This window comes from Telmatherina bonti (genome assembly GCF_933228915.1).
Source record: "Telmatherina bonti genome assembly, chromosome: 6".
Classification (NCBI taxonomy): Eukaryota; Metazoa; Chordata; class Actinopteri; order Atheriniformes; family Telmatherinidae; genus Telmatherina; species Telmatherina bonti.
In genome coordinates, this window is record NC_136624.1 from 23,690,420 (window position 1) to 23,708,007 (window position 17,588).

Sequence of the window (17,588 nt, forward strand, 5' to 3'; positions counted from 1 at the left end):
GCCACGGGGGCCCTAACTGTGGCCTGCATTTGGGTGGGTGCATGGTCTGCTGCCCGATGCCCTCTCGGTCTGCTTCTTATCCTTGGAGAAGGTTCAGTTGCATTTGGATCGATGTCATGATTCAATGCAGTCAGTTGGTTTCTGTTATAGACTATGTATGAATTGGCTTGAAATGATGTGTATGTTGATTCGTGTATGTAAAGTGCCCTGTGACAACATTGTTGTGAAGTGGCACTGTTCAAATAAAGCTGAATTGAATTGAATTGAACTGAATTATGAGCAGCTCACAATTCAAAGAATGACATATTCAATATATGATTGAAGTGACTGAAATAAGAATATCAATTAATATTCCAGTAGTAACTGTTGAAGAGTCTAATGGCCGTGGGCGCAAAAGATCTCCTGAACTTTTGCAGTTGTCACACTATTGCATGACTGCATCTTGTTGTTTCAGGGAGTTGGTCTCCTTGCAGGTACTCCTCCTGATTGTCTGTTGTGTTTCATTACAGGGGCCATGGGACGTTTTCTGTTGCTTTGTAAGAGCTGTGTATTTGTTGTTTTTTTTTCTGATTTTGGTTGTTCATCTTTTGTTTCACTGTCTGCATTTTCTCCCTTCTTCACTATTTCCTTCTTTTTTCTTTTGTTCCCCCTCTTCTGTTAGGCAAATTCCCCAGGTCAGGTACAACATAAATACATTTCTATATAAGCTAATTTATAAATAAAGAGTAAGAAGAGGCGCCTTATATCCATGAAAGCTGGTAAAAGGTGTTAATCCAACCTAATCAAAGATCAGTATTTACATCCTAGGAACATTGCTGCCGCTGCCATAATTAAAAACACCAGTCTGCAGCCTGATCCATTAGGGTGAAAATGTTTTTTGTCAACATGACTGACATTTCCTTACTCCCCCTTGTCCTTCATGTGTTAAAATTGCTGGATACAATTTAATTCCAGATCTTGTTTGTTTCTTGACTGTTGTCGATATGTGATGTGGATGTAGGTGAGCTACAAATGAATTGCCCTTTTGGGATCAATAAAGTTGTCTTGACTTGACTTAAATGATTTCAAGCACTTTTGAGATAATGCATTATAATATAGGCCTATAAATTTAAATAATTCCCAAACAAAGAACATATTAACAAGGTACTAGCTGCTTTCTTCAGGGAACACCCATAAGACCAATTATCTTAGAAAAAGCAGCAAGAAAGCTGCTTCCCATTCAGAAAGCACAGATTTATGCTTCATCCATATAACAACACAAAGCTTCCACAATGTAGTGATTGCCAACAAGCGATCAATTTTATTGAATGTTTTTGACAAAAACTAAAAGCACTTGTCTACAAAGAAAATTGTCCCATTGTCTTCCAGCAGTGGACTCAGCTAATAAATAAGCCAATGGACTGGGCACTGTTTTCTGTATTCACTTATTTGGTGTCTGAACTGGTGAACATTTGGATGTAATCCTGCTCACTGCATGAGTTTTCCTTATAGAGGTCACATCAGTCTAGTACCCAAAGAAAATACCCAAATAGTTTTTGCTCTGTCTGAAAGTGAAGGATCTGTTAGGACTACTGGAGCCTGTTTACGTGGCAGCGTTCCCTCTGGCTGTAGCCAGTCTAATAAAAGCAACATAATGCCCTGAAGTGTGCAGTTCAGTGGTGAGATCATAGATAATGTATGGTGGGTGCACAGTGCCACCTGGTGGACCTTAAAAAATCTAAACTGCAGGAACAGGAGCATCAGGCTGACCAGCATTTGCCTGCTTCACTCTTCATTAGCAGCATGTGCCAGGTCAGTAAAAGGTCAATCTGTCAATACTGGCTAACATTATGTTTAGATGTTTCACCAAGAAGAAATGTGTTAAAATAGGATGACCTCAAAATGTACATTTGTTACATCTTCTTTGGTCAAAGTTGATTTTTATTCATCCTGTCACCCACAAATACAATGTAGTAATTATGCAAAAAGCACTCTTGCAGTGATGGCATTTCAAACAGTTCAGCACTGAGCACTCTCCTTGCTGCTTCATCATGCATTCCTACTTTCAGGTGATTTAGTGGTGCTGTGTGATATTTAAACATAAATGGCCAACTCTAGGACACACTGACTAACCTCACAAAAATATGAATAAAATCAAACTCTGGATGACAAGCAGAAAAATGTACAGTGGAAGGAATTAATGTGAAAATATTTCACATAATTTTGTGTTCTTTTATGCACGACACGTATTAAATTTAGTAATCCACTGCCATTATTTCAAACAGAATGTAAGATTGAGGGCATGATACATCTTCAATAATGTCCAATTAAATTTATTTTTACAATAAAAGAAATCTAAAAAATATTAATCCAAAAAGTCAAAGACAGAAAGAAACGTCCATAAAACACAATTTTTTTAAGTCAACAAAAACCTCAGTAAAAACACAAGAATTTTATGGTCATTGACTGTGTAGGCAGGTTGATTTAGTATTTTGCAGCACCAAAATAAATCTCAAAATGCTGCAGCACATTGTTTATGTAAACTGCAAATGTTCATTTACATCTGTTTCATTTTATTTACAATACATTCTTTCCTGTTGTACAAATGTACAATTTTTTTATTGTATTTTTTTCCCTTTTTATATGGGTCTTGAGTTGCTATTTTGCACGGTTTATTTGTATTCTTGCAGTCACACTCTGCTATTTGTTTGGCACTTACCTTATGTGCTGCAAATAGACTTCTTGATTACTAAACAGATTGCACAAATGCCCCCTTAAAGGTTACAGTTTCAGGTCTGAAAAAGAGACATCACACCATGCCCTCGATGGTGTCCAGTTTCTGGGGATGCTCTGCCTCACTGTGTTGCTTTTCCTGTTGCTTGTAGCTTTGCTGGTAATCTTTGAGCATTTTCACAACTTCCTCATGTCCAAATTGCATGGCATCATCAACAGGAAGGTTCCCCCACCTGCATGTGATGATAACAAATGCACATGTAGAGTAAATGCTGGAAATACAGGCTTAAGTTCAACATAAGTTCAGAAAAGTTCACGGATTCCAACAGATGGAATGAAAGATGCACAGACTTTGTCTCACCTGTCTTCCACAAATGGATCAACTTTGCAAGTTTCAGTGAGGAATCTCACTACATCTATGTGACCTGAGAATAAACAGATTCCAGCTTTGAATGAGGGCCATTCACAACAACTTTTGATTAAGAACACAGTTTTCCCTTTGCTGCAAAAGAAAACAAAACCTGATCAGTTAGGTGCGAATGTGACAGCAGAAATTTAAAAAAGTTAAGAGATCTTTTAGTCCATTATATGAAGAACTGTCAGATGACTCTTTGCCATGAGATTTATTGATTAATAGGTTAATTTAATGATTAAAACAACACATTATTTTATCTATAAAGCACTCGTTAACACTAGCCACAGCTGAACAAAAACTCTGCATGCAGCAAAAATGCACTTTATATCATTTTGTTAGTTTTGCCATGGCACAGGAGTAGTAACTATGTGAGATTTCCTGACTAGTTCTTTCTCCTTTTGTGATTCCCAGTTGAATTGTGGTGTCAAACATTCTAACATCAGAGCAAAGACAAATCGCTGGATTTCTAAAAATAACTTATGATATAAGATATGCAGTTGAGGATTAAAAGAAATACCAGGAACACGAGTAGCCTCAACAGGTGGAGCTCACCCTCTGCTGCAGCGATATGCAGTGCTGTTCGGGCGTCATAGTCCTTCAGATCCATGTCCATGGATGAAAGGGCAAATCTACAGCATTACAGAAAAAAATCATTTTAACAGCTCACAAAGCAACTTCTTACAAATGCAAAAAAATGTACACACTGATCAAATGATTTAGATAAAACCTATAAAATGCACAATGCTGTAAGATGTATAACTCAGAAGAATCAAGGGGGTGAAAGACTTTGCATTGTATCTGATAACAACTGTAAAATACAGTTTGTTGGTTGATCCTAAAGGAAACTGCTCTAAACTCAAGTGACAGTATGAGACAATGAAGCACCTTTTCCTCAGTTCCAAGAGTGGAAAGACCTGCTGAGAATAAAGTAGGGGCTTGGCTGGCGTTAAGTCAGGGAGGTGACATCAGTATCACACCATAAAATCTGAGAAATAAGCACTTCAAATTTGAAAATGGCCAATTACCCTGCAGATGACATTGCAGCCATTTTGCCATTGCATTGTAATGCTCTCGCTTAATATTGGACCGTTTCCAAATGTTTCTGTCCCTTTTAATCATAGACATATAAAAAAGTTTTGCTCGAAATGTTCAAAATACTTATATGTTTAAGACTGAACAAGCATTATTCCTACTGTAACATTTGCTGGCTGCCATAATGCCTTTGTCTTCCAATAGTACTATGTACTATCACTTATCAAATACATTGCAGAGATTATTATAAGCCCTACACAATAATGAACTCGACATTAATGTGACACATTATTAGTAAAGTAGTAAAGTAGTAAAGTCTGTCCTTCATTTAATTTGCCATCTGTCTGTATGATTTCATGACCGAATCCTGGAGCCAACACCCTGAAGGTAATTTTATGTTACACAAACAAGAATAGAAGCTGCTAGTACCTTCTCAGAGCCGACACATCTCCACTGTAGGCAGCAAACATCACGTTGAAAACGGACTTGTTCTGCAGAGAAACATGGAAGCAGCATAAATAAAGTCACAAGACATACAACATTAGGAACAATTCACAACTCACCCTGTCATCTCCATCCCGCCTGCGGGGGTCCTGCTTCTTTACAAAGTGCCTCAAATTGTCATAATTGTGGAAATTGAACTGTGACACAAGCTCCTAAAAACACAGAAGGTTATAATGTCACACTAAAGTTGACTTTTGATATTTTTGCCATCACTGCTTTATTGATGTTCCTTCTAAACAACTGAGAGAAAATTGAAAACTAAAGAAAGCTTTCAAGTTATGGCCAAAATAATGTTTTGTTAAGTCTAAGTGATGGTGACTTTGTCCACCAACATTTAATCGGGATGGTGACCATCCTGACATCTATACATTGTCTACCTTTGTTTCCATTGCAAGTATGTCGGGTGATAGTGAGTCAAAGTGAAATATCGTGTTTTCTTCTCATGTTTCAGACATGGAAAAGCTTCTGATGTCCCCTTCATTTACAGGAAACCATTCCTCTATAGTAGGTGATGTATGAAAGTGTTTATCGGTCTCATACGTTTATAAAAACAACTCATATTATATATTTTCAATTATATATTTTCACAAATTTGCGTTTGTAAAATGTCCAAGTAATAATCTGTGGCAACTTGAGAGAATATCCCCTGAGAGATTCAAATATTTACCACTGCAAAAAAAAGAACAGAGATAGGATAATTACACGGTCACACAGGCATTAAAAAGCCAGTGTGGTGGACAACAATGGCTTAAACTATCTGAATATTTTCATTTTCTAAGCATAAAATAATCCATTTAAAGCACTTATGGCATCATTAGAAATTCAGCTGCAAAAATGCAGATGTTTTGCTCTTGCCTGACAGAAGTGTATTCCTCGGACGCTGTTTCCAACTCTGTCCAGTGGGGGAGACCAACACATCACACCCATGACATTGGGGATCACCAGCAGTATTGCACCAGATACCCCTGATTTTGCAGGCAAGCCCACCTGGTAGATGTGAGCAAGACAGATGAGCTCTTGGTTTCAGATGAAATTTATCAAATGAATATCATCAGTTACTTTGTGTTAGAATGTTTGTGCTACATCCTGACGTCGCTCACATGAAAAGCCATCTGGCCAGAGAAGTCGTACATGCCACATGAGTGCATGAGGCTCAAAGTATTTCGCACAGCTTCTGCAGTCAAGACATGCTCCCCTGTGATTGGACAGATTCCTCCGTTGGCCAGAGTGGCAGCCATGATACTTCCAGACTCACAGGTCACCTCAATGGAGCAAAGCTGAGTAAAAGAAAAAAAGTCTACTTATACAAACTTTACTGTGTCTAGGTGAGTCTCAGCTTATAAAAAAACAAGAATGTTTAATGGAGTCAAAGTTCACCTGGAAGTAGAAGTCCAGGGCATCAATCATGTCTGCTCCAGGAGGAAAACACTGGTGAAAGTAATTTTGATCATCAGCTAAATATAAGTTCTGTCATTGTGCAAATATAAATGAAAGAATCCATTAATATTTAACACAGAAACTACAGGATTATCGCAATTAGGAAAAGTAATATTGAAGAAAACAGCACAAGTTCTTGGAAAAAGTTCCTCTCTTTTGACTATGTGTCAACTTTTTAAAAAATCACTATGATGGTGATAGCTCTAAGATGGAGATAGAAATGTCAGAATTAAACTGGACCTCAAAATTGCTGAAACACAAAGAAAATCATCATCCTGTAACTGACCTTCTTCTCTTTCATGTAGTATCCAATGGCAAAATTTCTGTCGCCTGTTTCTTTTTCTGACTGAAACCTGAGAAAGAAAAGCAGTGGAAGTCAATACTGAGGCATCAATAATGCAATAAGGCACTGCTTAAGTAATTCCTCTGGCACTGATAGTCTTCCATCTTAGTAGTATTTAACAGAGATTATAAAAACGTAAAATGATTCATTTCTCAGTATACTTACGTGGCATTACTGAATCCTACATATTCTTTGCCGGCCATCTTTTTTACAAACTCCATAACCTGGCAAACAAAAGGTAAATTGTCTGTGTGCCACAGCACATCTCTGAACATTGAGGTCCTCTTTGTCATATTTTTACTTTTTTTTTTAAATAGATGATGCGGTCTGAGTCACACTACTTACATAGTCAAACTTCTCTGCCTTATTTGAGTGAGGCTGAAAACAAAGAGAGTCATTTGTTTGTGCAAAAATATGTTAGTTGCAACTGTTTATGTTTATTCAGTCTCTTCATCTGAAATGTACCACTATATTATTGCATTGACAAAATCCATTAATATATTACTGATTGCAGCATTTAGTTTCCTAGTATCAGTGGAAACAACAAAAGGAAAAGATAGGCTGCGATCATAAAGCTTAGATAAAATTCAAGGGGTATTTTAGAGAACAAACTCACAATTAGTCCACAATTGAATATTTTAAAGAAAAGCAGCCATTTTAAGTCAATACATAAGGATTAGTTTTTTCTTTAAGGTTATTAATCACTTGTTACTCCTTCTTATGACATATTCCTTAAACTTTGTCACAGAGTACATAAACACAGCTAAAGACTAAACTGCTCTTGGTTGACATACTGAGCCACACTGCCTGTTATTGGTCTATCTAAAAATCAATTTATTAGTTAAGTCAAGTCATTCTTAATCACTAATACAAATACTTGACTGCAAACAAAATGTTATCTATGAAAAAAACTACTGTTGTGATGTCTTCATTATGATGCAACCACAGTCAATATGCTTTCCAGGGTCTTTTGAGTAAATTTACCTCCACAGATGCTGTTATTCTTCTACTCATGTAACTTCAAAGTACAAATAAGGTTTGTAACATTTTTTCTGTTTTTGACTTTTACTGGAAAGAGAATTGTTTTTGTTTTTGTTTTTTTGTTTTTTTGCATGGACTCATAAATCAGATGTCATATGTTTACCTTGATAAGAGAGCTGATCACTATGGCTCCAGCATTCACCATCGGGTTGTGGGGTTTATCTGGCAGAAAGTGCAATGAGATAAGGTGTTGAGTAAAAAAAACCCCACTCTGGACTAAGTATTGACTTTGTATTAACTGGAAACCAATTACACATTTCTAAATCTTGAAAATTTTGAGAAAAGTAAGGTTACATAGGATGACAGTATTTCACATTATAAAGTTAATCCAGTCACTGACAGTTGTAGCACAGCTACCAAGATACTTATCTTCCATCAGGGGCAACAAAGGATTTATACGCTAACTAATGCACACTGACTGCATTGTGATTTTAAAAAAAAGAGTTAAGCCAGCAACAAGGCTTTACACACCTTCATCATCAAGTGAGAGCACATTGAACTTAAGTCCGCTGGGCTCCATACCGACATAGTTGTGAACCCTCTCTGTTCCTGCCTCATGGACAGCAATGGCATACTGCAGGGGCTTCACACATGACTGCAGGCAGAATGGCTGTTTTGTGTCGCCCACAGAGTGCCTGATGAGAGAGGGCAGAATAGGCCTTCAAAGCCTACAGGATCCAGGAAATAATGTTTAAATCTCCACAAACATACAACTGATTTATTCTGACATTCACAGCTGCAGGTAAATCTGTTTTTACCAAAGAAATGATTTGACTTCTTAAATCACACAGCACATTTCCTAGGTTCAAGTCTTCTAGCCATGTTCTTAACACTTTCTCTTATCACTGTTATGCTTATCTGTATCTTTTGTTTCAACCAGATAACCACACAATCTAAACAAAATAAAATTTCATGAAAAAGGTGAATCTTTTTTGTCACTCATTTAAAAAAGCAAACATTAATATCATACAGATCCATGATACATGGAGTGAAATATTTCAGCCATTATTTTCTTGAAATTGTGACCTGTTATGGCTTACAGATAATGAAACCCAAACATTCAGTCTCAGAAAATTAGAATATTACATAAGATCAATGAAAAAAAAGTTATTTAAAAAAAAAAGAATTGTCAGTCTCATTCCTATGCAATGAACACTTAGTTGGGCCTCCTTTTATTGTATGAAATGCTGCCTCAGTGTGGCATGGCATGGAGGCGATCAGCCTGTGGAAGTGCTCAAGTGTAACGGATACCCAGGTTGCTTTGATAGCAGCTTTTAGTTCATCTGTATTGTTGTGTCTGGTTTCTCTGATCTTCCTTTTGAGAATACCATATAGATTCTCAATGGGGTTCAGGTCAGTTTAGTTTGCTGGCCAATCAAGCACAGTAATACTATGATCAGTGACCCAGCCTAGGGTGCAAAGTCCTGCGGGCAAATGAAATCAACATCTCCATTAAGCTTGTCTGCAGGGGGAAGCTTCAAGCACATGGATTCTGTGCCTTACCACTATTTCTCCAGACTCTTGAATGTTAGATTCCAAATGAAAGGCAAAATTTACTTTACTCTGAAAAGACAACTTTCTCCACAGCCAAGATGATGTGGCCTCAGGTTTAGGAGTGGCTTGATACAAGGGATCCAACATTTGTAGCCCATGTCTAGGGCTCTTGATGCGCTTAGTCCACCCCTAGGCAACACCTTGTGAAGCGCCCTCAAATTCTTGACAAGTTTTTGCCTGACAATCTTCTCAAGACTGTGGTTATCCCTTTTGCTGGTACATCAATTCCTATCACATTTTTTCCTTGCACTCAGCTTCCCATGAATATGTTTGGGTGCAGAACCAGGTGAACAACCAGTTTATATAGCAATGAACTTTTGCAGCAGTATTCTGGACAAACTGAATACTGACCTGTTTGCACAGCGTTACAGTAGTCTAACCTACTGAAGATAAATGCGTGGACAAAGTTTACTAAATCCTGCTGAGACATCAGTACTTTAATCCTCGACATGTTCTTTAAGTGATAAAAGGCCAATTTCACAACTGTCTTAGTGTGACTGCAGAAATTCAGGTCTGAGACCAGGATTACACCTAGATTTATGGCTTATGATTGCTGACTTTTAATCTTCCTTCCTTGGCTCCAAAAGCTATTATTTCTGTTCTGTCTTCATTTAACTGAAGAAAGTTCTGGCACATCCAACTCTAATGTGATCAATGCATTCAATCAGTTTGAATCAGATTATAGTCTGGTGAGATGGTTATGTAGATTTTAGTGTCATCAGCATAAATATGGTAACATATTTAGTTGTTTTTTGTAAGTTGAGTGAGTGGCAGCATAGAGATGTTGAACAGCAGTGGCCCAAAATGGAGCCTTAGGGAACTTGCTTAGGAACATTCATTCATTCATTATCCTAACCGTTTAATCCAATGAAGGGTTGCGGGGAAGCTGGAGCCAATAGACACAAAGTAGAACCTGTCTTTTAAATAGGACTTAAACCAATAAACTGCAGTGTCAAAAAGTCCAACCCAGTTTTTTAGCCAGTCTAGTAAGATGTTCAACCATATCAAATGCAGCACTAGAATCCAGTGGTACCAGGACTGAAATGTTTCCACTTTCTGTGGTCAAGCAGATGTTATTTTGACCTTAACTACATTGGTCTCAGTGCTGTGGTGTTGCAGAAAACCTTACTGGTAGACATCAGGTGGGACATTTCTGGGGGGAAAGAGAAGACTGGGGCACAGGCTCAGTTTGGTTGCTATGATGACTAATTCCTTCATCTGGGTAGTGAAGTCCATGAGAGGTAGTAAGTTGAGATAAAGAGGTCAGGAAAGCTTTTGGAGTTTCCTGTATCTGGGTCTTCGGGTTGAGGTGATTCTATGTCAGTTTTTCTCCTTTGTTCTGTCTGGTCACGTTGTTTTGGTCTCTCTTGTCTGGCATCCTTGTCCGAGGTAACACCGTAACACTTGAGAAAATCAACCAGGTTTGAGGCAAACGGCCTCACTCCTGACCGTTAAGGCAGAATCCATCAGCTTAAAAAAAATTCATAAGCCATAATAATCATGATTTCAAGAAATAAAGACTTAAAGTATTTCTTCAAGTTTTTTTCTGAAATAAATGGCAAAAAATATTGACCTTTTGAGGGAGTTTCTAATTTTTTGAAAGGTGCCAATCTAATTTAGTTTCTGTCATATCTACAAGGTGATTCTTAGATCAATTAGATCTTATGTTAGAATATCTATTTGATAACTCACTCAATAAATTCATCAAACGCAATATGAACATTAAAACAGTCTCTTTGTGTATATTCTGCTTCTTCAGAAAGAAAATCAGACAATCAGACTCAGGGTGTCACTTAGCTCTTGCTATCGACCATGTTTAACCATAGCCTGGACTACTGAAGTGCTTAGAAGCAAGTCTCCAGGGACGCACAGCAGCAACCTATAGAGAAGATCCCGAACAAGACGGTGCTCAGCTCGATTAACAAAAGAAAAGAGCACATAACACTGCAGTGAAATCCAGTGGCTATCTAAGTCTTACAGTATCAGCTAAGCAGGCATATAATCATCAACCACTGCTCTACACCTAGGAACATCATGTGGTGCCTCCATCTCTACACATAAGAGAATATGATTCTGTTGTTCATCAATGGTAAGATGAGCTAGAACATGTAATCAGAGTAGAATCTCTACCAGACTCATCACACCACCTTGTCTACTAATACCTCAAACACACTTCTTTTTTTATTATTTTATTGTACTGAAGTTTAAAGGTCACTCAGTTTGCTAAGTGTAAACCATACCTCTGGCCATCAACTGTACACAGGGACACCCCCCACAGTTTTGGGTTAAACTTGGCCAGCTGGGGGATGTAGTCTGCAACCTGCAGTTGCAATTTACAAGAGAAAACATAATTTCTATAACACAGGCTTATTAACAATGTCACAACTGAAGACACCAATGGAGGTGAGATATGTTTACTCAATATGATTATTTGAAGGTAATACAGTGACAATCTTTTTTATGCAAAACCTTTAAAAGCCCATTAAATGTAAAATGTAATGTGTTAAAAAAAAATTAACTAAAACATATATGCAACGATACAAATGATATATGCAATGACATATTGGTGCACAAAAATTGGGAAGTGACAATGTTAATAAATCTTGGCAGCACAAACAGAACATGTCACAATGTGTAAGTTAGTGTAGTAAAACTCAAAAGGTCCAATGCTTTTATGTTAAATGATGAAAAAAAAAGCAATATTACCTTCCCATCACTTTGTTTTTGCACCGTTTTGAAGATTTCATCTATTTTTTGCACAAACGCATCAAACTCAGGGATGATGAATTTCTTTCTGAAAGCCTGGATTAGCAGAAGAACATTACCACCAACACACCTGGAAAAAAAAACCCCACCATGACAGAGTTACCCAGGGTTACTTAATGAAATAGAAGTACTTTCAATGTGACTGTGAATATTTGCAGTGCTTAGTGTGAGTGGATCATAGCAGCAGTCAGATGTTATTCCGAGTGACTCTGAGTGTTAAACTTGTATAAAAATTGTGACTATTGTATTTAGGTTTATATATGATTTACATGGGTTCATACCGTTCATAGATTTAATAATCCATGCAAAATTTAAGAATTTTCATGATCACTTAAAGTGAATTAAAATATCTTTCTTTTACATGTTAGAAAACGTCAAAGAGGTGAAACAAGCCGTCAACAATATGGTGGAGCAATCTGTCTTCTAGCTGCACACACCAATGACAACATTCTAATTCAATCTGCCAACATGGACGAACTCCTCCGGCTGACATTAAGTAGTGCAATATCATCTGTGGGCTGAAATCCATCCATTCATCCATTTTCTTAACCACTTAGTCCAATTAAGGGTTGCAGGGAAGCTGGAGCCTATCCCAGCAATTATAGGGCAAGAGGCAGGGTCACACTGGACAGGTCACCAGTCCATCACAGGTGGGCTAAAATACAGTGTTCAGATGGAAGAGAGTGTGAGAGTGATAAGTAACAGAGGAAAAGGGGGGGGATTTCCTGTCCATATTCAAAGACCTCAGATATAATAAATGTGGCAAAGGTGTAGTGTAACATCTACAACAATTTAAGGCTAGATGGAGGAATTAATTAAGGGGAAAAATAAACAATGAAAGATAATGAACAAAGATTCATTATCATTCATTATGATTTAATCAATATCCAGACCAGCAGGGAATCAAAATCAAATAACTGTCAATGATATGAAATCTATAAAGAAGGACATCACAACCATAGCTTCCAATGGAATAACAATGAATCAAATCAAACTTTACTTACTTACAAAGCACTTTTCTACATATAAAAAAAAAAAAATCTAATTTTGGAAATATATCAAATGTTCACACACAAGTATGAAACATGACTTCAAAAGCACACCTGATTACAGTCTCTTTCACATGCACACATCATCACACTCACATCTACATAGTGCATGTATCATATATCCCCCCATCCCCCTCCCTTCTTTGCACAAATATAAGCTCTAACTTGTAGTTTCTGTCTCTTTAATTATAACATCAATATAAAAACATAACTGGAAATAAACATCATAGGATAAACATCTGGCTTGATGCTGAAGTAGGGAAACGTATCTTTAGGAGTCGACCACACCAGGAGCTGCCAGACTAAGGACCGTGGAAGGTGTCATGGCGTGCACGGCCCAGATCAGGGCAGGCTGGAGTCGATACCACTGCCAAGGCGGCAGTGCAGGACCCCACCAACCACCTAGAGCAGGACAATCTCCATGGCAACAATCCGGCAGACTAGACATAGCTCCCAATGTGGTTAATCCCCATGAGGTGAATCAACAAATATGAAATATGAAAGCCCTGTACTGGACTACAACCCATAAATAAAATAATGTGCCCTTTTCTACAAAGCTGACTCCCATTATGGCAAATGACAGAAAGAGGCAGAGAGACAGGCAATTAAGCAGCATGCCACATACAACAAATCCTGTATTAAATGGATTGTTGTCAGAAGGTCAGACTAAAAATAGCCTGTTATAATGCCTGTACAGCCTCCATGCCTGGTGCAGAATGAAAACAGAACACTATTAGTGCTGTGATATGTGTCCAACATAAATTTATAAGAATAAATTGTGTTGACAACACTGCTGAAAATTTTCCCTGTGTATAATTTTCTGTTTAAAATTAAAGTTAATGATGTGAAGCAGCATGAGAAATAAAGCTGAAGCACATCATCAGCAATGGCACAGAGTTACTGATTCATAGTTGACTTTTAACTCAGAAAACATCCAACCTCTCAGGCCGTAGATAGAGCCTGCTACCCTTCAGAAAAACACAATAAAATACTTCATGAAGAATAAAGAGCAAAGGGAGCCATGTTATCTCTTCTGAGCCAGACCAGAGGTTGCTAGGCGAAAAGTTCAATGCCAAGCACTGCACATGCAGAAGTGAGGTCTGCAGATACTGCAGCAAATCAACCCAATACAATAAAACCAAGCTTTCTGCTGATTAAGCCTGTAGTAAGCCTTTTGGAGCATATTTGCATATTGCCAAATATATTCAAATGTATGAAAGCAGCTGTGAGAGTGCATGTTGCCGATCTGATCCCCAACTTCTATGGTCTCTATGCAAAAGAGGCAAACATTATAAAGGGCAATTTGCCCATTATTGCAAAAAAAAACAAAAAAACAAAAACAAAACAAAAAAAACTGCATAAAAGTGAGGTTAATTTAGGAAAAATGGTCACAGGTCATTGTAAATTGATCATTCCTTTACATTGCAGGGATATTTTAGTAAAAGGAAAAAAGAATATGGAAACATCTTACATATAAGCATTTAGTTTAATAATAACCATCTTATTCCTACTGAAACCAAAGGCACAGGCTAAATTAAATTGAATAATAAAATCCTTTAAATTGTACAGCCAATGTATTTTAAAACAAAATAACAATACTGTTTACATTAAATAAAATCTTTGCTATCTAAATTTTTTATTTATAAATCAAGAAAAGCACAGTAGTGTACCTGTAATATATGGTGTCCATAAATTCCCCTTACAGTTTTGAAAAAAAGTATCACAAAAACAAGTGACAGTGTATATTTCTCCATGTACTCAGGGGCTGTCATAGTTAAAGAAAGAGCTTCTGTTTAATGGGGTCCTAAAAATGTCTGCTCCATAAGAAAATAAACAATGTGTATTGTGGTTCATTGAAACAAAATTGAATGCACACAGTCAACAAGACTACAGGAATGGATGACAATCACCATCACGTCCCTCAATTTGTGCATGGCACAACAAATTGGCGACAGGGACAAATTAAGGCGACAGGGACAGTGCAGGATAACGAGAGGAGTGGACGACCAACAACTCCATAGAAAAACAGATATAGAGGTGTAGAAAAACGGACAAAAAAAAAAAACAAAAAACAAATTAAATGTCTGCTCCTCCTTTTGGAATAATCTTCAGTCAATTATCTATTCATTTGCTTTTTAAATAAATTTGTTAATTTATAAAGTGACTTTATGAACACCCTTTACATTACTTTATGACAACAAGGTTGCAAGTATATCAGAACCCAAGTTTAGTTTTAACATTTGTACTCTTCTTCTCTTCATATGTAAAAAATGCACTTCATAAAAATGAGTATTGCCTTTCTTATTTGGTTGTTTAATTCATCCCAGAAACATCAAATATATGAGTGAAGACATTATTTATGATCTGATTCATTTTCTATGCCAATCATAATTGCTTCTGTCTTTGGAGGTTACAAAACAAAAACAGGCTGCTCTGCCTTTTAAACATCCAAGACCATGTCTCCTGGACGCTGCTGTCTCACCTATGGAAAAGGTCTCTGTCCATCATCACCTCACCAACAGATTCCCTCACAGCCTGCCGCAGCTTCTCCATGCACTCCCTCAGACGAGGGTCAGATGGGTGAAGGCCAGCTTTTTTCAAGGCCTGCAAACATGAATTTTGAGTAAGTCAAACTGTCTGCCAGTGCAAACGATATGATAAAACATGATAAAGCATGGCTGGCTGAGCATATGGAGTCAGAGAAAACTAAACTGTTGAATAGAAATGGATTCTCACTGCAATGAAATGTGATACAGGCACTTGTTCTTTGCCTTCTGTGATGGTGTAGAAAAGCATATTTTCCACTCCAAAGCCAGGGGGCTTGGAATGCAAATTCCTGTTGAAGTAAAGGGTAAAGTTTTGAGAAAAGAAACGCAATCATATGAATGAAAGTTCATTTAGTCTATAAGGGTATGGTCATATATGATTTTCATTTTATCTAAAGTTGACAGGGGAACAATGGGTGAGTTACACAACTCAAAGGGAGAGTATATTTATTTACAGCTGACTGAAACATGAGCTGCACTTCTGTGCTTCATTAACGCTCTGTGTCCACAAAAACAGCTGGTGTTGACTGTTTGATTAATTTCTTTATTCTTTATCATGACATCAGAGAATAAAAACGTGATTCAACATCAAGAGATTAGGTAATGTCTCATCACGCAGGTACACTTACATTCTGAGATGGAAATGATCCGAGGAAGCGGACTGTCGCTGAAAAGCAACTGTTGAGCTCAAACAGCATGCTGGATGGAAAACAAAAACCTTCCTGGAAGCATCTGTAGGCCTACTTTTAGAAATAACTTGTATGATGTTTGGTAAACGCAGCGTCTTTAAAAAGTGCATGACTGCAACAAAAACAAACCCCTAAGAGTATGTTTTAGAAAAACACAGACTCGCGGCTGTTGAACGGGACACACCGACCGCTCTTGCGGGGTCGCAGCGTGGTGGTGTTAACATGGTGCTGCGTTCAAGGGTTGTCGGTATTGTTCAATAAGTTGGTGGACCCTCCTCAAGTCAAATAGACATGTGTAATGGGTTAAAGCCTATTTATTCTATAAGTTTCAGCATGTTTAAAAATTACAATAACAAAGAAAATGTTGAAAAACTTATAATAGAATTTAAATGATAAAAAAAAAACTAAAATATTTACGGTTTACCACAAGCAATTGAATGCTACAGAGCTCGGGGTTATAAATACCAACCACGTCAATAAGAGGAACCTATTATAAATTAAAAAATAAACTAAAGGTTAATGTACCTTGTAAATACAATTCTGGTCCCAGGATCCAAGCTTTTATTTTGAATGCATTTTGAATTTCTTATTTATCTAACCAAAAGAATATGGTATAAATGAAATATCCCAAATTACTTGTAGGTAAATAGTATGACCATCACATTCCCAACCACAACTAGTTTGTATAAACTAGTTATACATAAATCATTTACCCTGAAAGGTAAAAATTAAAGAAAAAGAAAAAGGAAGCAAAATAATTAGAAGAAAACCAATATAAACCTTTATAATAACATATTTCTGAACATATAAAATAGTAAAACAAGACATGAAAGCATTATCCAGTTAATTGTAAGCACAAATCCTCACACAGTGTGAATCCTGTTCCCCCTGTCTGTGCAGAACGAGACACTTCACCAGTGTCGACATCACTGGTATGTGAATGAATGTTTCTGTGGTGGTCAGTCCCTTTTTCCGTCAGTGTGTCCCTGGGCAGCTGTGGGTACATGAAGCTTACCATCATCAAGTATGAATGAGGAGTGAATGAATAATGGATTCAATGTAAAGCTCTTCTGGAGCAACGAAAAGCGCCACATAAATCGAATCCATTATCATTAGATCATGTGTACATTATGTCTCGTGGACGAATTAAAATAGGCCTATGACCGTGCAGTCTGGGCTGTCTACAAGCTGCACAACTTTTGTTTTGCTCTTTGCCTGCATGCTGTGACTGTGGCTGCTTAAAGTCATCTCTTTTCTTGCTTTTCTTTTTTGTTTGGAATTTAAAACCTTTTAATTTGGATGTGAAAGAATTTGACGTTTCAGATAAAAGGTCAAATGAGTGTCAATATGGAAAAAAAGTTTTTTTTGTTTTGTTTTTTAAGTGAAATTAAGATTTTGGCATTGTTATCACAATATGAAGTAGAGTTGTACGCAGTCTATTTGTCTTTCTACATTTTCCCCATCACAGAAACTCATGGCATACAGTTAACCCTCTGACGC

At 37.2% G+C, this 17,588-nt stretch overlaps 1 protein-coding gene across 2 annotated transcripts; it reads right to left on the reverse strand.

Moving 5' to 3' along the window:
- Nucleotides 1-1,374: 1,374 nt before the first annotated feature.
- gls2b (glutaminase 2b (liver, mitochondrial)) lies at nucleotides 1,375-16,218 on the reverse strand. Of its 2 annotated transcripts, none has more exons than XM_079242665.1 (18): nucleotides 16,029-16,218; nucleotides 15,590-15,689; nucleotides 15,336-15,457; nucleotides 11,745-11,874; nucleotides 11,279-11,358; nucleotides 7,956-8,119; nucleotides 7,588-7,646; nucleotides 6,789-6,821; nucleotides 6,609-6,667; nucleotides 6,387-6,453; nucleotides 6,041-6,091; nucleotides 5,764-5,940; nucleotides 5,519-5,650; nucleotides 4,723-4,815; nucleotides 4,589-4,650; nucleotides 3,680-3,756; nucleotides 3,074-3,137; nucleotides 1,375-2,945 (listed from the first exon to the last, which is right to left on the reverse strand). In XM_079242665.1, exons 1-18 carry the CDS (start codon nucleotides 16,196-16,198, stop codon nucleotides 2,789-2,791), a joined length of 1,797 nt encoding a protein of 598 aa, XP_079098791.1. In that variant the 5' UTR covers nucleotides 16,199-16,218; the 3' UTR covers nucleotides 1,375-2,788. The 2 variants fall into 2 exon arrangements, 1 of the variants encoding a protein (XP_079098791.1); XR_013771357.1 differs by having other exon boundaries at nucleotides 2,873-2,945; nucleotides 3,645-3,756.
- Between the last annotated feature and the right edge of the window lie 1,370 nt (nucleotides 16,219-17,588).